Below are 22,604 nucleotides of genomic sequence, written 5' to 3'. Positions count from 1 at the left end.
ATTAATGTGGCATTTATTATGAGTGTTTTGTTGCCTAGGATGCAACCTACTGTTTCGTCCAGGAACAAGATTTATTGTGTGGAAGTGGGAAACTGAATCACATAAAGAAAGAAAACCAAGATTAAAATAACAACCGTGTGCATGTAGCGACTTGATCATCCACACCGGATTCGTCAAGTTCTGAAGATTTTCAATTTGTCAAAGTGGTTTAAATTCTTGGAACCTAATTTATTGTTTGGAAGTGGTAAACTGACACACAGAAAGAGAGAAAACAAAAATTAGAATAAGAACTGTGCGCATGAAGCAACATGATCATCTAAACAGGATATGTCAAGTTCTAGTGATTATTAATTTGTCCTAAGTGATTTTGAATCTTGGAAATAACCACACTTGTGTCACTTGCAACCTTTCTACGTCACACTGTGAAAAGGGCAGCAATTGCTGTTATTTGTTTCGCCAGATTGCATTCTAGACTGAACTTCAGCTAAATATATACCTAGTTAGAGGGGCCTGCTGCACCTCATTTTTTTGTTTTTGATATCTGCCAAGCTACAGACAAGACACCTATATATGTAGCAGACTAGCAGGCAACAAAAAGCTCACAGTTTTCTAGAAGGGCATCGCAGAGTGGGGTGCCTCTTAATCAAGGATTTGTAGGGTTTGGCTCTTTACGTGCGCTTAGCCGTCACTTTATGATTGTCATTGATGCAAGCTAGGCACTCCACAAGTGAAATATTGCAAGCCATGCCTAAGAAGTGGGCCAAGATCGCTGGAGGACATCATCTTTGAATCTTGAGGACATCATCTTTGAATCTTGAGGATATCATCTACATGTATGAATCTTGAGGACATCATCTTTGAATCTTTAAGACATCATTTGAAATCGTCATATAGGCACTTCGCCGCAGAAAAGCTGTTGATTGGTGGGAAGCAGTTTTATGGACTATTGGAATTGATAGTGCATGTTTTCATCTTTGAATCTCGAGGGCATCATTTGAAATCATCATATAGGCACTTCGCAGAAAAACCGTTGATTGGTGGGAAGCTGTTTTATGGACTATTGGAAATGATATTGCATGATACATCCCAAGGCCCTCTTGTGCAATGCTACCCTCGTATTATCTGAAGATAGTCAAGTAGAACCTAGGAGCATCGTCTACTCCTCCCTCCCCCTCTTTCGTTTGCGTGGAAGCTCGCACCGATTCAGTCATTTCCTGCGACTGCCGAGGCATCTCAGGGGAACACGCTATTGACAGAGATAATTAACACGCCGGATAGATCTCCAGGCTTCTCACCATCCAAATCCAGAGTATTAACAACGTTTGGAGTTATTGTTGGATTGCTGAGCCCTCCTCAAGAAATGGCTAGTCTTTGCCGATAGATACCCGTTGACATTGGAAGATTCTCTGATTGATATCGATAACGCTTGTTCTTGAAAAAAGGAAGAGAGATTATTTGCATTTACACCTCTTGAGGATTCTGTTCTATAACATTTAAAGATAATTAGTGAAGGAGATTTGTGATTCGTTTTATAGCCTGAGTGAGTATCAAGCAGCTACGCAAAGAGTCTCAACTTGACAACTATACCGCGCAAGCTTTGTACAAGGGGGGTTATGCAGAGTGAGTCGTTGGCTAATTGAATTGCAAGTAACGGGTCACGTGGCCGACCCCCCTACTGCTTCTCCTGATAGGGGGAAGTCGTTGCCTTGTCATGAGCGACGCCCTGGACTCTAGAATGATCGCAAGAAAGCGCTCATCCCGGAGAAGCTTCTATGTCAGACACGCCACCAAAGACTCCAAGACCACGAGCATGGATCGGACTAAGGCAGCGCAGCGTGCCAAGTACACGCATCGGAGGCAGCGTAGCGACGAAACTTTCACTGTCCACGCCAGCAAGGTGTTTAGCCTTCTCCCTCTCTCGCCGGGCAACCCCCACACCCGCCATCACTACAATTTCGACCATGTTTCCAGGCATTCTCCCCCGGCTGTGCGCAGCTCGACGCGGCGAAAGGTAAGGTGGTCGATCATGTGACACTTGTAGGTCAACTTCTTTGACAGTTGATCCAGATGAGACGATAATGAACCCCTTGAGAGGTTCTTTCGTTGACGTACAGACAAATCTGGCAGAGATTGTTATTGATATTCAATTAAGTAAGCATTGGGTACTCTTCCAGATTCACCCCGATTCGACGTGTTTATTGGCAATTGTTTACAAATATCATCTATATTTAGACTTCAAAGCGGGATGCAATATATGTTTATTTAAATCCACTTTATTCAACTTGGCCTTCATTCTAACCAGTTCCCCTCATATTTCAATGGAAGATAACCACAAATATTGTACTGGTACCTTTAGAGAGGCCAGTATTCCGTCCTGTTCTTCCTGAAGGCTCAGCTCGGTATCACGTTTGATAGTGTATTCATGATACAGGTGACATTTGACACAATTATATTTGATCTATTTTATTTAAAAACATTTATACTTTAAAGTTCAAACCTCTCAAACCTAGAATGTTTTTTTACTGCTCTATTCATAATGATATAGATATATAGATTTATGATTCTAAGCAAAGAAGTACAATTAGAATTTTACTTATTTTCTTTGAAAATGAGCATCGTACATTTTCTCTTACTTAACAATAATTTCTTGCCAGTTACATTAATAAATAATTCATATTTACTTCCATGACTATGACTATATCAAAACGTTGAAAAGTATGTGGGAGTTGTATCCTCAATGCTCAAATTTCAAATCAGTTTCAACAAGGATATTGACACCTCCAAATTTGAAGTGTACTTCAAAAAATTCCCAAGTTTACAGGCATTTTTATTTCATCCCGGAATCCGAGAAGCAATTTCTTGTTTATTACGACTTCTGTTAATCAATTTTAGTCTCTCTGTTTATCTAATTTTAAATACGAAAGCAATGACATAGGCAAACATAAAAAGTCTAATCTTCTAAAGTTAGATAGCAGTCTGTTTGTGTTGCAGACATTTTCTTTTATAATCCTACTTTTTCCAGACCATTGTTAGGAGAATGTAGCACCCACATGATACATAAGTGTGAAAAAATACTCAATTACTGATTGGAGTAATGTCAGTATCCTGCTTTATTTTATCATAACATTTGAGGGGGAGGGCAGGAACTCTAATGTATCAAGTGTATCACAAGAAATTTAAATGTAGTAGCTGAATACCAGACTAGCTCATACATGAATGAACACTAACAAGAATAAACTTTCCAGGGGAAAATCTGGGATTTGAATCACGACTTCAATGAATTCTTCTTTTGTGTTGATGAGCGGATTGCTTTGTAAAGCTGTCTTGCATTGACTAGAGTCAGTACAGCCGATGTTGAAAGTAGTGTAAGGGTTTTCCCCTAAAATGTAGCTTATACTTTCCTTTGCTCATTGAATCACTGCGTCCAGTAAATTGCAACGGTAGTGCCAACTTTTACCTGCATGTGACTTTGGACTTGAAGTACATATCCATAGGCATCCATATCCTGCTTTTTAATATTGCATTGTCATTACATTTTTTCCCTGTGATCTAAAATCAATCATTTGGAACATTGAATTTGAAAGTTGATCTGTGCGATAGTTCCTGTTTATACTCTACTTTATTTCCCTATCAAGGTTAGTATATATACATGTAGGAACATTCATATCGAAACAGTTGCTCATCCTGCATTCACACTATAAACTTGTTTAGTGCTACATGTAGACATGTTTTGTAATATAGCTTTTGTGGTAACATTGGTTTGTGACTGTTAACAAAAGTGCTTGCTTCATTTGCAAAGTTGATTGAGTTCTATAGAGGCGACTTATCCAAATGTCATCTGCTTTTAATAGCTATATATCTAGTTGATCAGTTGGAAATTATTCTGTGATTTTTTACTTTGTTTATCAAGTTGATCGAAAGCTACGTCTAGTTATTTTTACAAATCGACTGCTACAGTTCTTCGCCAAGTTGGATTAAGTTTCAGCGATCATCATGCATGAGTTCTGCATTTTACGGGCACTGGTATGTTCATGAATGATGTATAATCTTTTCCACATAAAGTACTGTACATGATTATACCACAAATGTTGGCTAATTTTAAACGCTAGCTGTATTTGCAACACAAAATTGTCACAAATCACAACAAAAATAAGCATTGCGCTTCATACCTTAAAAACTTTTGTAAATCTGGACCACCTGCACAATTCATGAGACTTTTTGTTTGTGAAATATTCTATTTTTACAGTATTGAAAGTTGGTTATGGGTAAAAGTTTGAATGTTTGAGTTCTGTTTTTGAACAATAAGTTCTGGATCTTGTGATTGAATCTTTTAGCCAATAGAGGTGTGGTCTAATGGATAAGTCACCCGACTGCAGATCACAAGGTACAGGGTTCAAGTCCTGCCCTGGCACTAATGTCCTTTTGAATTGGAGAGATTTACAATGTACATTTGCCACTCTCTGACTCTCCACTAAGGTGTAAATGGGTACCTGATATGCTTGAGTGCTAGTTACTTTGGCAGCTCGGCTACAACTAAGGTAATATGTGTACAGCGCCATGAGCGTCGGAGCCTGGTGGATATCGACGCTATATAAATATCCATATTATTATTATTATTATTTCAATTATTTAAAAATTGTTCATTTTGTGAAGGTTTTTTTCCTTTTCTTTGTTTTAAAAAATGTTACAGAAAAATCCTTAACCTACTGCAGCTAATTATGTTTAATTGCAATTCATTAGCTATATACTTGCTTTAGTGTTAATCTATCTCAGAGCAGATGGATGACTATTAAACATATATCTAACCTAGTTTATACGGCTTCGGAATCCAAGTTGTATCACTCTCGCAGATCCTCACATTGGCAACCCTAAAAATAGCGCAAGACTCAAAGAAGCAAAGCCTTTATTTCCTTTTCTTTGAGTCCAATGTTGCATAATGGATGAAGTGATTTACAGGGATGTTAGCTGAGACATCGCCCTATATATGTCTCTTTTTTTTTGTGGTTGACAAAACGGGAATGTTTTCTGTGCCCGCAACATACCTGGATTAGTGCAGCTTTCATGTGTGGAGCTCATTAGGGGCCTATAGTAAACAGACATTCATGTACACATGTAGTTTGTGGGGGTATTTATTACACTTGCCTGACTCACCCATAATTATGTTTTTTCTGACTGATTATGTTATCGTTAAAGAAAAGTTTGAACATACATGTACTAGCATGCTCCTGAGTAGTCCATTTTATGGACTGTTTCCGTGTTGAGAAAAATAACACACCCTCAATGTTAAAATGGAGACAGTCCTGACTCCTGACGGGTGTATTTTGGGGGTTGCAACCTTTCCGCTCAGTGAGTGGAGACTTCGTTCTTTTAACTTTCTCTGGACTATACATGGAGGTCTTGTGAGTATTCCATCTTGATAATCTTCTGACTAGTTGTCAGAAGGTCCAAGAGACTGAAACTTTGGGTCTGTGATTGTGAATCTTTGGTCTTTGGAAAGTTTTCAGTAATTGTCAGAAGGTCCAACCAAATAAAACTGTTGGTAGAGTGAGACTAGACTCATAATTTGACTCATTGTCATCAAAGGGTACAAGCAAGAGACCCAAACTGTCATTCCTATGAAGCGGCAGTCTTAATCTTTTGAACTAGTTGTCAGAAGGTCCATCAATCCAGAACTAAGAGGCTGTTCACACCGCAATGAGATAATAATAATAATTATATTTGCTTATATAGCGCCTAACACTTACTTTATCAGAAGTCTCTAAGCGCTCTACAATAATGCAGATAGCGCGGTCTATCGTAGCACCCCCTTTTTTCTAGCGCGCGCTAGACCGCGCTATCTCTCGTGGACCACCCACAAGAGGTGCTCCAGTGGCACGCCGTTTTGGCTCGCCGTGGCTCGCTGTTGGGCGGACCGAAACGACGTTGTACAGTACCTTCCAAACCGCAATGAGATAGCGCGGTCTAGCGCGCGCTATCTCTGCCGGTGTGAACAGCCTCTATGATTGAACCAATCCAACTAGGATTTAGGAATAGGGCTTATAGTTGCAAACTATATCTCAGTATGGTTATAAGAATACCAATTAGTGCTTAGATAGACTTTACTTTAGCAAAGGTTCATGAATATGGGCCCAGGGGGGGGGGGGGGGGGTGTTTCACAAAGATCCTAAGTCGAACTTTACTCTCAGTTGGACTTAATAATTATGGACAGCCATTAGCATCCTTGAAAATATTTTGTAAAAGTTATTTCAAAACGCATACAAATTTGATTCAAATCATTCATATTTTCTATTATCATGGAAGATTTCATGTTCTTGATGTGGAATTTATAAAAAGTCTAAAATATTTGAATTTTCGCTTTTAAATGAACTTTATTTTAAGGCTACAAATGGCTCTCCATAATTTTTAAGTCCAACTTAAAGTTAGGTTCGACTAAGGATCTTTGTGAAACACCCCCCTGGTTTAAAGAGCTGCAGTACTTACTGTACAGATTATTACTTACAAAGTTTCAAGTTGTGTAAGGTGGCTTTTTCTGAAAGTTTACTTGCTTGTTTTGTTCATGCAGACAAAGACAAATTTGATATGTTAAACCATTAGAGAAACTTTATCACTTATCAGCCATGATCCGGCTCCCAGAGGGGATGCTGTGGTCTCTGTCTCAACTTCCACTGGAAGTATAGACTTACTTGTTTGTCAAACAATGACAACTTTGCGGCTACGTCAGAGTGGCATGGGCTGCATGTACCATAATGATGCTGTAGGTAGAATAGGCACCTAATACTGCAAACCTTTCCACAGGAATAATATTGTTCATGCAGACCCCGTCCTCTATGAGAGCCGCTAACGATTTAAATCGGTAGGGGCTAAATTTTCTAGTGCATAGGGGCATCCAAATGTATAAAAAAATTAAAGAATTAATATCCAACCAATTTTCAAAACTTTGCATTACCTTTAATGGAATAAAAATGTGCAGGTCGCTGTCAGGGAATGCTCGCTATTTATGCTTGAAAGACCTCAATGTTGTCATCAGCGGCAATTAGGAGAGGGTGAGGTGTTCTTGGGACCTCGGTATTAAAATTGGTCTATTTATATGATCCTCTGTCTTGTGAGTTCATCCTCTATCAGTGGTTTAATTGGTGTGATGGACAGCAGCTGTCAATCACAAGAGCATGTGTGGGTATTATTATAGAAAAGATGGAGTAGAAAAGATGGGAAAGAGAGGATTATGGTGAGTCTGTACATGAAGATGGCGACTTAATTTCTGGTCATCTTTTTGGTTGCTCAATGATAGTTTCAATTCTGGCTGGTTTTGCTTTAACAATCTGTCCTATTTTGTGATCTCTAATTCCTACCTGCTGCAAGCCAAAGAAGAAGTTGTCCATAAAGCGTATCGAAACCATGTTCTGAAGGGGTTATTTTTCTTTTGGAATTTGATATCATATTTATTTTGAAAGGTAAAAATAGGCTAAACTAATTCCTCTAAAAGTCTGACCAATTTGTTTTAAATTTTACTCCCCTTCTCCCCCTACTTCCCCTTCATTTGACCCCACCTTACCCCTCCCTGCCCCTTCCTTCATGTGACCTTACCCTCTCCCTCCCCCTTCCCCTTCACATGACCTCTAAGCAGGGAAAAAGTCCTGAGATCAAACTTTGGACCAGTAGCATGCATGTTTTTGTATAAAGTCTGGCCCCATTTACATGTACATCAAGACTCTGAATCATTTAGGCACCTAGGCAGACAGACACAACGATGGCTCTCTTGCCTCTCTGTGACACTGACAGCTGATACGTGCGTAATAGTCACAGGTATATGAACTGTAGGTTAACAGGGATTTAATATCATATCTATTTAGAGGGTTCATTAACAACACATTTAAAGTTCAAAGTTCTATTTATGTTTTACTTTGTTAATCCCTATAATATCTCTATAACCAGGATCTTGTATTTTAGGGAGCAAAATATAATATAATATAATATACATGTAATGAGGTTGAGGATGGTTTAATTATTATCATAACTCCTTCTTTATTGAAACCAAATCTTTAGGTTGGATTTCAGATACAAATAAAATAATTTCCTAGAATTTCTTCGAATGTCATAGATTTATGTAAAAAATGTAAGGAAGGGCAGAGGGGGGGGGGGGGGGGGGGGGGTGGGGGGGGGGGTTGAGCAAAACTTTCAGCATTATCAACTTTTATTTACATTTTATCCTGATTGCGGTTGATATTGCAACTACTTTAAAATAATCAACCAAAGTCAATCTCAAATATCCCAGGTAGCCTCCGTGTCATCAATTGAAATTTGTGAACATGACAGTGATGTATTTTAGGAATGTTATCCAAACATGATTTCCTTGGGGTGTATTATACAATAGGGTACAGAAATTGCACTTGCGTTGAGTGTTTGCAATCAGTTGCAATAATTGTGATCCTGTTTAGCAAAATAGATCATTTAGAGACTACCGGTATACATCCTGCTTTAAACTCTATAGCCATGTTTAGACGTGGCTTTCAAGTCTGTGTAAGTTTTTCCCCCGCAGCAATAAATATTCCATAAATATTTGACTTACGCCATTAGTTGTCTATATACATGTACATGTATATATGCTCTTACTCGGACCAACTTGCCACGATTAAGTTAACACGACCTTCCAATGACCTAGTCTTACTCAGCGTACCTTCTGTAAGTGGTGGTGCCCGTACTAGTCTATCTCAGCCCACCCTCCCCATCTCAACCTCGCAAAATCTAGTTTTGACCCCAGAAGTTCCAAATGTTAGGTCATACAACCCCTTGTGAAAGGTCACAGATACTCCGGGTGCCAAGTGAGAGCATCCTCACGGTCAAATTACGCTACGCTCTAGTCGTGTCAGCGCGTTACTCCTGGAAAATCCAGGAGTATATCAGTCGGCATAAAGGTTGGCATAGCTAACACAACTATCGGTCAGACGGTCACTGTATATGCCAACCTTTATGCCGACTAGCTCTAAACAGGACCTTTACGCCGACCAAAATTGCGTGGCCATCGTGTGAACACGGCTCATGTGCCATAATAAAGTAGCAAAGTTATGCTTTGTATAAGCTGATGCCTCATAAAGCTTCCATAATAGACACATATTATTACCATTATTAATACCCATTGTGTTCCAGTGACCTATAAAATCCACAGTGTATGGAAAGACGTGTGATGAAATAATAATGGGCATGATAGGCCCATTATTCTCCAGACCAGTATTTTTCAATTTGTTTTTAGTCACAGCACCCTTTTACAAATTAAAAAGTTAAAAAATAAAAACAAAAATGAAACACCTACTGTTAGCCTAAAATTTACTTACTGTTAAGAGCATCTACATATAGATACAATTAAACATATATGATTACTTTCCCTTCTCTCGCATGTTAGTATAGAACTATTATTTATTTGTACTATAAGCTACAGAATGATCAGTATTGTGTAAATATTTATCGTTTAGTTTGATCACAACCTGACACAAAACAAGTCCTGGAATTTTCAATTCATTTCAAAACATTTGATACAGAACGCCAACAAATAAGTGAGGGAAAAAAGATCATTAAACATAGAAGTGATTATCAAACCAAAAATCGTGGTACAGCTGAAGATTTATGTATTTGAGAATATTGAATCTATGTAGGATTTAAACAAATTCATAAAATGTATATCGCTTTTTGAGTTTGATGGGGTGTCCCACTTCTCCCTGGCCCAGTCCACCCACCCCATTCTCCCTTGTAGGTACAGTGCACAATTACTATAAACTGCAAATACATTGCCGCTAAACCCATGCTATTGAATACCGAAAGCTACAAGGAAATGAAAATGCCCAAATTAGGAGAACGATTGTATTGTTGCAAGGGCAAGGGAACTTCTGATGGAGGTGAAGCTAAGAAATATGTTGGGATACAAAGGGTTTGGGGTTTCCCCTTTTTTATCCCACCCCCAATTGTTCCATCTAACCCCTCTCCTCCTTGCTTCAATGAACTGTTATCTACCATGTGTAATGGATGATTTACTATCCGATATCCTTGTGGTTCATGTTGTTTGATAGATTTCGCAATAATGATATCTTTAAACCTAAAAGTACCTGATATACTCACGGCTTTGAGGTATTGTATAAACCAGCAGGGACAATGCATTCGAACAGACAAGCATATTGTGTGTATTCACTGAAGTTACGCTTGATTGTTAAACTATTGGTGAATAGTAAACTATCAGTAAACAGCAGAGTCTAGTTAATTCATACAAAAAACCTGGTAAGCTGTACTCGGTCAACATTCTCGTCGTTATGAGCAAGATAACATAGTTCTTGCTGCTGGATTGATAATGGATGTTGCCAGTGAATACATATTGTGAGCGTTATTTTATTATCAATCGTGCTTTTATCGAGCTTCTGTGATAACCAGTCGACCGGACCGAAACTTCTTCTCCACTTCTAGTTTCCTTCCATCTCTGAGTCTGTCTGAGGCCATTTTATTAAAAGTTTGTTTGTTGTTGTGTGGAGTATATATACATCCTGAAGGAAACATATCGTTCTTTAGTAAAGCTTTTGTTATCACGATGATCAGTCACGTCGCACCTGTTCTTCAGTTTTGATACTCCAGTGTACAGTCATTATCATATGGAAGCCTTGGTATGGTTAGCTATCTCTTGATTGGATGGACATGTTCGGGGTGTCCGTTTCTTGTGCTGTGCAAGCATGATCTTATTCTGCATTAATCAGTTGGCTTAATTGATTGGTATTGTCTTAGGAGGAATAAGCAGAGGAGGAAGGACATAAATTTTTAGCAGCAATTGGTAAATATTCATGTACTCTTTAGAAATAAAAATAAATATTTATTTATTTACTTATTTATTTATTTATTTATTTATTTATTTATTTATTTATGTGTTTCTAATCTTTTGTCAGGGTAGCCCATTTACCATGGTAAACAGTCATTGGAATTTATAGGTACTTTTGTGGTGTGCAATATTAATTTTGTTAACCTTACTTCAGCAATATTGGACTCGTTAATGTGGGTTGTCCAGTTATTGTCATATATGAGCTGGTTCTTCATTAACACCATGTGGCTTGATTACGTAGTGCCTGGAAGTGAAATGAAAGCAGTGACGCAGACTTAAAATGTTTTTATTATACAAGTATTTTATGTGGAGATGTAATGATAATAAATTACCTCAATTTTACAGCCCAAGCCGCCCTAACTAATTTTATTTTTGAAGTCATATAGGCAATGGAATTATGAGTTTCCTACAATCCTCTGAAGTAAAATAAAATGGAATAAAAATATGATAAAATTTACTCTCTGCAACACTAATTCACAAAGGTAATAGTTAAAGAACTTTTAATTCGTTCCTGTTTTCACAAATTGAGGGTAGTGAGGAAAATCTGCACGCAAATTGTATGCGATTTTCATTCACTACCGTCACTTCATGAAAATAGGGACAAATTTTTGAGAAGTTAGCAGCTGCATGTCCACAAAGTTTACCTAAGTTTCAAGGTAACTCGTGAACAATTGCCCCGGAAATCGTGGATCTATACTTCCCGTCTATGTTAGTGAATTTCCTATAGGACCTATAGTCTAGCTTGCCATAACACATTAACTGTGGTCATGTGTTTCCCCTGTATTACAGTTACATCCAAAGTTTTCTTCATAGGTTTAATAGCAGTTCTTGCATTTACATGTATTTGCACAATTAAAAAATATTAAAAAATGATGAGGATATATCATTAGGAATACACGCATGGTGCTACAAATGTATGACACATCTAATAGGGATTTATTTACCTTAGTTTAACTTTCATGATCATAAATAGGTCCTCATTTCAAAAGCCACATACGTGAATGTAATGATTATATTATCTATAAAGGGATACAGATTGCTTTTATATAACTCCTCAAACATATTTCCAATTGAACTGTTATCTTAAAGATGACCATTCATATCTTTAAAACAAATTATTGAAACTGTTAATTAATTATCCAAATTATGTAATGCCAGCTTTGTCGACACTATCTACTACTGTGTGCATTACTTGGTATATGCTTCTATTTTCTACATAATACTTTGTTCTGAACTTGACACTATATACTTTTCATTGTGCAACTGCAAGAATGAAACCAGATAGACATAGATATTTCTTGAGGACTCTTAGATATTTTCTAGTACCTCTGAGTAGGTGATGCTGATTGGTTCGTCAATGCTCAAAACTTCTGATCACTGTTTGTTATGCTTGAATGAAAGTGTTTATGAATTGAAAGTGTTTTGGCCCTGTTAATTATGTCCCGCTTCCTGCGTCAAGATAAAATTGACACAACCTATGGAGGAATCGTCATGTGCCTTTGGTGGGCCGTGATTGTGGGCTGTATGTAAGTATATTTGGCTGGTATACATGTACAGGAGAAGTCTAGAGGAAGACGTTTATTTAATTACTTGTAACACTTGCCAAAACTTATCTTTCAAGTGTGTAGTTATAATCTTTATGTATAGTGTATGTATGTATACACTGTGTAGAGGTTGTGCTTTTCGTATACCTATTCATTTTGTTCCCTGATTTTAGCTTTCATTGCCTCGGAAGTTCGGAACGAGTTTTCGTGTAATCTACACATGTGTATTAAATAGTTTATCAAATTTACTTTTGATACAGTTGCCAAACAGGAATTTTATCTGGAGTTTTGAAGAGTTTAGATTTGCGTCATCTTCGATTAGATAACACAACCTGGTCAACTTTCATCGCACATTATGTTTTATCTTGATCCAGAGGTAACTGGGATTTTTCCTTGACATTTCTCTTCTATATTTCTGTATCGTTGTGTTGTTTATAGCATAGTTACTGTTGCTTGGTGTTCCTGTCGTGATACTAACTTTTTCTAGAGGTACATTTAACTTCAAATGATGTTTCTATATTTTTTCCCCCTAGCTTTAACCTTCAGCTCTTTTCTGTAGAAAATATTGTGCAGTGACTGTTCTGTTAATGTTACTAACTATATGTATGGTCTGCTGCAGTGTTTGGAGTTAGAAAGGTGTTAATAACTTGTGTCATTTTTACACAGAGTTAATGCCCTTCTGGCTCCAAACAAACTATATTCACTCTTTATGGAAGCTTCTTAATAAGGCCTAAAAAAGAAAGATGTTGTATTGCCCTTTAGGTGCCAAAACATGGATCGGTTTGTAGGAAATCTGTTTTTTCCAAACTCTTTTTTTCCAAACTTTTTTCTCCCTGTTTGGGCTGATATTATCGGTACTCAGTTTTCAATGATGTAATATTTTTTTCTCTAAAAAATGGTAAAAAGAAGCTGACCGTAGATTTCAAGATTTTTGGGTCGGTCGCAAAGGGCAATACAACATCTTTTTTTATTAGGCCTAAAAGAAAAGTATACTGTACTTTTCTGTCATGTAGTTGGTGCCATGGTGATTTTACTAACTTTGTATATGTCTGTATAGTGTAGATCATCTTCTGTTGAGGAGAGAAAGGCATTATAAACATTGTTGCAAAGGCTTATGATTGAGAGAAACAAATTAACACACTTTTAATCATATCCAGCATCACCTAGTACTTTGCAAACATGTCAGTGACATATTGCACAATCTAAACAAGATTTCTATACTAGCCAAATAGGATATGGCAATTAACCCTTCAGTTGCTATCGTTAAAAGCTTTTTGATTGTGAGTTAAATCGGTGACTTAGCACCTTTCTTGCTCCCAAGCAGCAGCTGATATGGGTGGTGAACTTTCAAGGTTAACTTCTGTCTTCTAACTGTCACTTCTGTTTATGCATTCATAATGTGATTTTGCATTTCACTGCAGCAAACTTACTTGTGTATTGGCCTACATGCAGGCTGTCAAAGTTCCTCAAAACTAATACTTATCTGTATTGTGATGTCTGGTTGTTACTTGTGTGTTGTCTAGGCTTCATGTTCATTTCCTGTCCTGGGCAGTTGCTATGGTAATATTCCTGGCGAGGAAAAGTGGAATTGGACTTTTGTGGTTTTTGCCATTAACCCTTTCCATCTGTTTTTCTGTTACCCTTTTCTTCTGTTCATCCAGGGGGGTGTTTCACAAAGATCCTAAGTTGAACTTATCTCTAAGTTGGACGTAACCATTATCGAAATCTGTTAGCATCTTTGAAATTATTTTGTTAAAGTTATTTTGTAAGGCTTAAAATGTTGATTGAAATCATTCATATTTTCACTTGTTAAGGAGATTTCAAGTTCTTGATGTGGAATTTATGAACAGTCTGAAGTTGAATTTTTCCTTTGAATATGTTTTTTGTTAAGGCTACAAACGGCTCTCCATGATGTTTAAGTTAAACTTAGAGTTTGACTTAAGATCTTTGTGAAACACCCCCAGAACCCTATCCCTTGTTTTTAGTATCTCTTAGTGTTGTATGGTTCCTATACTGTAACACTTAAACAAACCACAACATGAAACTTTGTGCAGGACAGCCATTGTCATGGCAACAAACTTTCATGACTTGAACAAACTCTTGTCACTTGTTATTTATTAATTTTACAGAATGAAACCAGTCTTAACCACTTGAACCAATTATCAAACCTTTCATACTTGCAAAGAATTCTGAATGTATAGGATACCTTCTTTGTGTGTGTAAAACATCCTTCCAAGATTCTTCAACAGTTTCCAACCATCATCTGTTGTAGCTATTCATCTAACATTGTAGATGGCAATGAAAATTAATGTTCACGCTGGCTCAAATAAGTAGTGTCTTGTGACTATCGTATGGTATTCTATGCATGTTCCATTTATAAATCATTAATTCACATTAATCAAACGCAGACTGCTTTTGCGAGATAGAAACTAATTTTGAAGATCTGTAGAGTTCTTTTGAAATGAAAACAAGATCTTTTGGGAGGAAGTGTCTAATTTTTTTTATTTTTTATTTTTTTTTTGGGGGGGGGGGGTACAATTTAATATTCTTATCTGGTAAATTATAATGACATACTGTTTGCATTATGCTAAATTGAAAAAATATTTTATAACATACATTCATGAACAATTTATGTTGTTATCATTACAAATTTGACTTGATCTGGTTAATTATTTACATGTAACTGAAACCATATGTACTTTTAAAGGACTGGCACATGAAGTGATAAGGATGAAATATTATTTAGCGTGCTACACGTAGTGACCAGTATAGGAAAAATGTTCTCAGAAATTTTGAAACTAATCTTTATAGATTTCTTACTAGTATAGTACTACAGTAGATAGTGTCACAATTGTACAAACTAAAAATCATTATGGAAAGCATTTTACAGGTCATAATGTATTCAAGTGAATAATAAAACAAAGTTGTAAGCTTAGATATATTATTAAAATGAAAATTTTGGCCAAAAAACAGTAAAGTATAACATGATAAAAGACGTCATTTTTTTAATTGTGTTTTTTAGGGTTAATAATTAATCAGCATGTTGTACAAAATGGAACATGTGATTCTGTTATTGTAATAAACAACACATCTTTTAAGATCGAATTGGTTTAGTCCTTTTAGGATGAAAACCAAACTGAAAGAAAACAGGGTCGTCCCACGGTCTAAAAGTTGTATTTGGTTCAACTGGATGGTCACTCACATGAATGTTGACTTTATTACTCACATTTATTTCCTCTCATTTTAAAGATAGAATCGTTTGGAAGATGGAATATTTACCTCCTTGTCTAGACCCTAGACATGCTTTTCTTTGCCTTGCACATGAAAGTAAAATAAGGCTCTTGTGATGAAAATACATGTTGTCATCCTCTGACTAAGTCTGGGCGTGTACCACAGTCTTTCGTGGCAACCTTGGATAAATTTGGCTGATACTACAGCAGCTTATGGCAGAGTTATTTTGGCAGCTGTCTGTATCTCAAAACATATTCCAAAAATTCATGATGAGCGAGAGGTGCTGCTTCACAATTTGGAGTTTCATGTGAGAGTTTTAAATAATTATCATAATTATGACATATCAGCTGCCTTGATTCTTTAAACGGTCCCCCGTTTCCATTTTTTTTTTTTTTTTTTTTTTTTGGGGGGGGGGGGGGTCTAAATCAGAAAGTGTAAGTGTTAAGTGTTTGTACACTTGAAGAAGATTCCTGACATTCTTGACATTTTGGAGGCACATGTAATGTATCGGCCCATTCAAAGAGCCCAAAACCATTATAAAAAATATCTTCTTTTCTAAAACCGACAGCGTTTGTTTATTTGATGATTTGTGAGAATGCATCATAATTTGTTGCTGCCCTGAATGCGTTAGCACAGAACTGAGGAGAGTTAATTATCGGTATGTGACTGAAAAACGGAATGATTCATTTGTGTTTGAGAGCAAGCATTTACACTGGAAAAACCGGTGAAGCTTCTGCCGCCATCTAAAAACCATGCTCCAGAGATGGGTTTATTGATTTGTTTTTTTGTAGTGATTATTGGTAGCAACTTCTGACAAAACATTCTGTGAGATAATTCAGAAAACCAAAGCTATTACTGTGACAAATATGTAAGAAAAAAAAGGGTAAATTAAAATTTCCTCTGAACTCCAACAGAATTATCTGACTTTGCATAAAGTGTCTTCCTAAACATAGTAAGGAACTTAGGATACCTCATTTCTAGAATGTCATGAGGGATAATCTATCTGAGAGTTGTTATTTATAAAATGATCAGTATCTGGCATTCAGCTAAATTTAGAGTACAAAATGGATTAAGTCCCAGACATGTATATTAGGAAAGTGCTGGAAACCAACAAAGAAGAATCTAACTGAATGTTAAGAACAATGTTCTATTTTTGTGTTTACATCATGTTTCCTAATATATATATAATTTTGGGGTGATGTTCTGAAGAAGGCAACATCGGGTCTAATTTAAGAGTATTTTAAGTAAAGTTGGTCAGGAAGTTGAGTTTTTGGTTTGATCTCCTTTCGCTGGGAAAATTGAGGAGTAAAAAGAGATTTGAAGTGTTATTTTTAATAATTTTATGTTTGTTTATTACAAGCTTTCCTTAATATTTAGCATAACTTAACCCTTTCAGTACCACCCAGCTTTTAAAGAAGATCCCTCATTTTATGAGAAAATTATCCAATTATATTGCCTATCCTGGCTGTTTTTGACATATTTATACCCCCCAAAAAAACCATTTTCTCTACATTATTATGGTGTTTCCCAGAAAACTAATTTTTTCTCTACTTTCTTATGGGAAAAAAATACACAGAAATATAGGCTACAGATATTTTTGGATAAAAAAATAGATGGAAAATATATTTCAGAGTTGAATATTTTCTGTGCTTTTGTCATAACCATTTTTTAAACAAAATTTTATTATATTTTTCATATACACATTTGGAACATATTATATAAATAATTGATAACCAACTGAGTGAACTGATACATACTTTTTGTGAACATTGTAAACATTGTAATACATACATTGTCAACTTATACAGTATAACGTTACAAATCTTGTTTCATAAGTCCAAGTGTTACATGGTGCATAAAAAAAAATTGTATGCATAAAACAGAATCACAGGTCATTCAACTATAAACAAATTAAAGAAAGTTAAACTCAGACCAGGTTTTATAAAGTACAGACAAAACAAACAGAGAGGACAGATAGTAACAGAACCAACAAAAGAAGAACAATAAGAGAAAAAGAGAAAACAACAACAAGAACAAATGTGGTACAGTTTTTTATTCTTTGTTGCAAAAAGAGCATCAACAATTACCCTTTTTTTCCCTGGTGCGAGCTAGCCACATTTGTATTGTGTAATTCTCAGTCTGGTGCCTATTGTTATGCTTTCTGGTAATAAAAACAGGCTACTGACTTTTTCTGGCACGATACCATAATGATTCTCAGAGATAGACAGACGCTTTGGATGTTCCAGGATTATTAAAATGTAAACGTTTGTTTAAAAGCTGTTTTATAGTCATATTATGCAAATCTACTATTCTGTCTTGGTTCCTTAGTGCTGGCAAAGAATTTATGGGCTTTATAAAGGAATGATAATTTTCTTGGGTTAAAAAAAACAGTTCCAGGTGCATTGCTGTTTGTTCTAAAACAAGTTCGTCTATTAAATACCCAATTAGTCTATTCCTAAATGGCCTGCACCCAGCCCATCTGCTATTCATATGGTCTAATGATCATTTTGTCTACATATCATGTTGTCTAATGACTGTTTAGACTAATAGCCATTTGGTCTAATTTCCATTAGACTAATAGCCATTTGGTCTAATTTCCATTAGACTAATAGCCATTTGGTCTAATTTCCATTAGGTCGTATCTCAATATGTCAACTTCCCATTTCAGTCTATTATTCATTTAGTCTAAACCAGTCAGTCTAATTTCCAGTTTGTCTAATGCCCATTTCATCTTCTATCCATAAGGTCTAGTAATCATTTCATCTATTACCCACTTTCTCCACTTGCCAACTTGTCTAATAACCACCACGTCTAATTAGCATTTCGTCTAATGACCACTTGGTTCATTCGGTCTAATATTCGTGCACAAGATTTGATTAGAAAAAAGAAGGATACAAAAGAATATGGAACAAGAAAAAACAGCAGAAACAAGGCATTATATTACATTGAAAGGATGAAAAGCTGTAGTACCGGTATATGAAAGGCGCTAATATTGAAGGAACGGTACTTATCCAGTTATTTATGTATGGAAGTTACACTCTTACCACAGGAAGTGCTGTATACCCTGTAAAAATAATTTATACAAATTTGCTTTTTTTCCCTCTAATTTCTTGCTCTGCTTAATCTGCTCTGGCAAACCTGTGTTTCAATGGTCTAATGGTGCATTGCAAGTTTGGTTGAGCACTTTGTAAATTGCAAGAAAAATAGTATACCCCTCAGGCCTCAACAATCAAGAAAATGAAATGTGATTTTCACGTTATTGTAATATTTACATAACTACTTGGATGTAGATCATATTTGATATACAGGCTTTTGTTATTCACTCTACATTCAATGCACTAAATCATGTGTTATATCTACAAATGGAATGAACATTTTCCAAAATAATGTGAAATACATACTGGTTGAGATCTTTAGGATAGTGGCCTACCGATGGTATGTTACCAAAAATAAAAAGGCATGTTCTACCAAAATCAAATTGTATCTCGTTGTTGGGTTAACGACCACCTACATTAATTCATGTCAAGCAATCTTTCAGTTCTAAATCAATATTGCTTTATAGCAAACAATCATCAGTTTGTCCAATTAACTCTAACTTTCATCTCCTCCCCCTCCTCCTCTTCTGTCTCAGAATGACGTCCATGTTTCCAACCGGAGGATGACGGACCGCATCATCAACATTCAGGATGAAGATGTCATCCATCGGGGGTGGCTCAAGAAGCAGGGCGGAGCATTCCGCTCCTGGCAACGGAGATACTTCAAGGTAGTAGTAGTAGTAGTAGTAGTAGTAGTATTTTAGTAGATGTTGCGATATCCAAATATCCGGTATCCGCCGTAGTTGAAAAAACAACATGTCTACCATTACAAACCAGACTGCCGACTCTCTATTATCCTGAGTTATCTACAATACCAAGACCCTCAAACTCATCATGGTGACAGCGGTGGGATAGCTTGTTTAGCCGACAGGGCTAATCTTCCACAAGGTCCATCTGGATATAGGGGTATACTGGGGTGTGCAGTTGGACCACTACACCGTCACCGGGGTTTCCCCCTACTCTTATACGAATAGTGCAGTGGGTTCTTAACGTGCAAAGGTGGTGACTCTCCTCTACAGGGGGCCTCCATTTAACGTCCTATCTGAGGGACGGAACGGTATCCACTTAACATAGCCTGCGTCTATGAAACAAGGGGAGGCACATGTTAACACACAACGCAGGCTCCAGTCATCCGCCTGGGTTCGGCAGGCAGATGCTTTTCAGTGATCGGTGGAAAAGGGGATTCCGGAATGTACTATACCACGCCAAATAGTAAATTTTCTCACTCCCTCAAATTTATGGTGAACCATCCCTTTTTCGTGCTCTGTACAATCGCAATGCCCAAAACTATACATGAGGGATATTATGCCCACTACCCAGCATTACAATTTCTTCTAAAAGCTGCTTGCAGTTATATCATGCAACAGAGATGCCAACCCTCCCGATTTTATCGGGAGGCTCCCGATAATTCACCCCAACTCCCGACCTTACGATCACCATCCTTATCCTCCCGATTTATTAAAAAAAAAAAAAAAAAAAAAATGATTTTTTTTTTTTTTTTATTTTTTTTTTTTTTTATTTTATTTTTTTTTTATTATGATTTTTTTTGGAGGGCGCTTATCAGTATATATATCTGTGAATTGAAAGAGAAATATCATCTGCTAACTTAAGCATGTAATAATTCCACTATGTTAAAAGACAAATTAAGAGTAGCGAAAGATTGTTTCAGCATATGGATCGCCGTAACCAATGCGTGGATATTGCCACAGAATCCAAATGGCGGAAAATCAGCAAAATAAGACCAGGAAATGGTCTCGGAAGTATAAGACCGAATACAGTATCAAGTACCTGTGTAATCGGAAGTCTGAAAGTAATTCATCATGCATTTTGTACAATTTTTATGTTATTTAAAAAAAAAGGGGGAATTATTTAACTAAATACACATGTAAAATGCTCCAAAATAAGGCTCAGATTGCACCAGAGAGCATCTAGAACCCCAGAGCTTCCAGGGCCCTAAGGCGGGCCCTGGACCCCGGCTGCATGTGTCGGGCGCTACGCGCTCGAGATGTGCGCTACGCGCACATTAATTGGTGTCGATTACAAATCCTCCCTATTTCTGATTTCCAAAAGTTGGCATCTCTGCATGCAATAACCAGTATTATGTAGATGTGCATGTTTTCTTGTTTCTTTACATGCTTCCTAGGTGGCTGGTGACTTCATGTACTACTATGCCAAGGAGGACGATGTCCGCGCCCTGGGCTACATCCCTCTCCACGGCAATGTCCTCAAGAAGCACACCTACACGGCTGAAGAACCGGGGAAGTACCTCTTTGAAATCCTACCAGGTAAGGGAGGTGTGTGTCGTTTCAATCTTTCTATCAATTTTCCAGCCCGTGTGGACGCACTGGATGGCATGCTTGGATTGCTTGCATTATTTGAATCGTATGCTGCCTGCTGGAAACCTTCCCTTCTGAAACAAAATGGCCGCCGCTCATCCCTATCATCAGCTTTATCTTCACTTGAAAAAGTTTTCAAGCAACCAACAGCTCATGTATGAATCAACATGGTGTACATTTGCAGGCCTCTATCCTCAATGATCTATACCTTGTGCAATTTTGTTAAAAGCAAAGTTTGCAGCCCTTCTGAAACAAAATGGCCGCCGCTCATCCCTTTGTCATCGGCTTTATCTTCATTTGAAAGAGTTGTCAAGCAACCAAATTGCTACAGGTACATGTATGATTCATTTGAATCGAATGCTCCTGGAAAGCTTCCCCCTCTGAAACAAAATGGCCGCCACTCATCCCTATGTCATCAGCTTTATCTTCAATTGGAAAAGTTTTCAAGCAACCATCAACTACACGTAGGTAATTCCATAAATTAGGGACCCACTTTGTGACAATTTTGGTGTCCCGCTTACATAAATTAAAAGAACCCACACTTATCTGTAGCTCTGAGTAAAGACTGAAATAGTGGGGTATGATTTTTAAGTGATTCTAGGTATGAGGATGCAATATCATGCTTGGAAATCACTTTACAATCTCACTCCATTATTTAATTCTGTACTCAGAGCCACAAATATGTGTGGTTTCCTTAAAGCAGGACACCAAAAATGTCACAAAGGGGGTCCCTAAGTTATGGAAACACCCACATGTATGAATCAACATGGTGTACATGTTCAGGCCTGCATCCTCTATGATCTATACCTTGTGTACCTTTATGTCTAAAACAAAGGTTGCAGCAAAAAATAGTTAACTAATTTGACATAATTTGCTTTAAAAATTTGCTATAAAAATGCTTCATAGTGTATAGCAAAAAGCTTTATATTCTGTCAAAACCGGATATTGTTAACAAACATAATATGCATCTTGAAGTGTTTTTTCTTCAAACAATAAAAAGCATATTAAAATGTTTGTAAAATCCTTTGAAGGGGATCTTTTGAGGCAAGACACTGTGGGTACAAATTGAAGAATGTGAAATTGAACAGGAATAAGGAAGGAAGAGCAACATGATTTACGAGGCAAACATTTTAGAATTGTATTTACTTTGGTATCAAAGTCTATTTAAACAGTTAAATTATTAGTTATTTCCTCATTCATGTAATATATCAATGCTTGCAGGAAAGAGATTTATAATGATTTATTTTATTATTGTAATATAAGGATTGCAATGCATGAAGCCTTGATAAGGTCCTGCTCATATCAAAACATTAAATGGTAATATGATCTTGATACATGTATTTTAAATCAATATGGGCGTGTTCTTTTGTATGTTGGTAAACGCTTTTCTTTGTCCTAACTCTTCTTTTTCTTATTTACTACTTTGTCTTTATTTTCTTCCTCCTCTTCTTCCTCCTCTTCTTCTCCTTTTTCTTCTTCTTCTTCTTCTTCTTCTTCTTCTTCTTCTTCTTCTTCTTCTTCTTCTTCTCCTTCTTCTTCTTCTTCTTCT

At 36.8% G+C, this 22,604-nt stretch overlaps 1 protein-coding gene across 6 annotated transcripts in view; it reads left to right on the top strand.

Moving 5' to 3' along the window:
- Positions 1–1,075: 1,075 nt before the first annotated feature.
- The window catches only part of LOC584509 (rho GTPase-activating protein 24), a 44,030-nt gene continuing 22,501 nt past the window's right edge, over positions 1,076–22,604 (top strand). The window contains exons 1-4 of one of the 6 annotated variants that reach the window (XM_030979583.1): positions 10,510–10,804; positions 12,654–12,769; positions 19,256–19,387; positions 20,863–21,013. In XM_030979583.1, coding sequence (XP_030835443.1) covers positions 12,749–12,769; positions 19,256–19,387; positions 20,863–21,013 — 304 coding nt within the window. In that variant the 5' untranslated portion in view covers positions 10,510–10,804; positions 12,654–12,748. Of the gene's footprint in view, positions 2,012–3,695; positions 4,024–10,509; positions 10,805–12,341; positions 12,770–19,255; positions 19,388–20,862; positions 21,014–22,604 lie in introns of those variants that run through there. The other 5 variants (XM_030979581.1, XM_030979580.1, XM_030979582.1 and 2 more) reach the window with 5 other exon arrangements.

The sequence above is a fragment of the Strongylocentrotus purpuratus genome, unplaced genomic scaffold (genome assembly GCF_000002235.5).
Source record: "Strongylocentrotus purpuratus isolate Spur 01 unplaced genomic scaffold, Spur_5.0 spur5_scaffold_10, whole genome shotgun sequence".
Lineage (NCBI taxonomy): Eukaryota > Metazoa > Echinodermata > Echinoidea > Camarodonta > Strongylocentrotidae > Strongylocentrotus > Strongylocentrotus purpuratus.
This window is presented reverse-complemented; position numbering and strand designations above follow the sequence as displayed.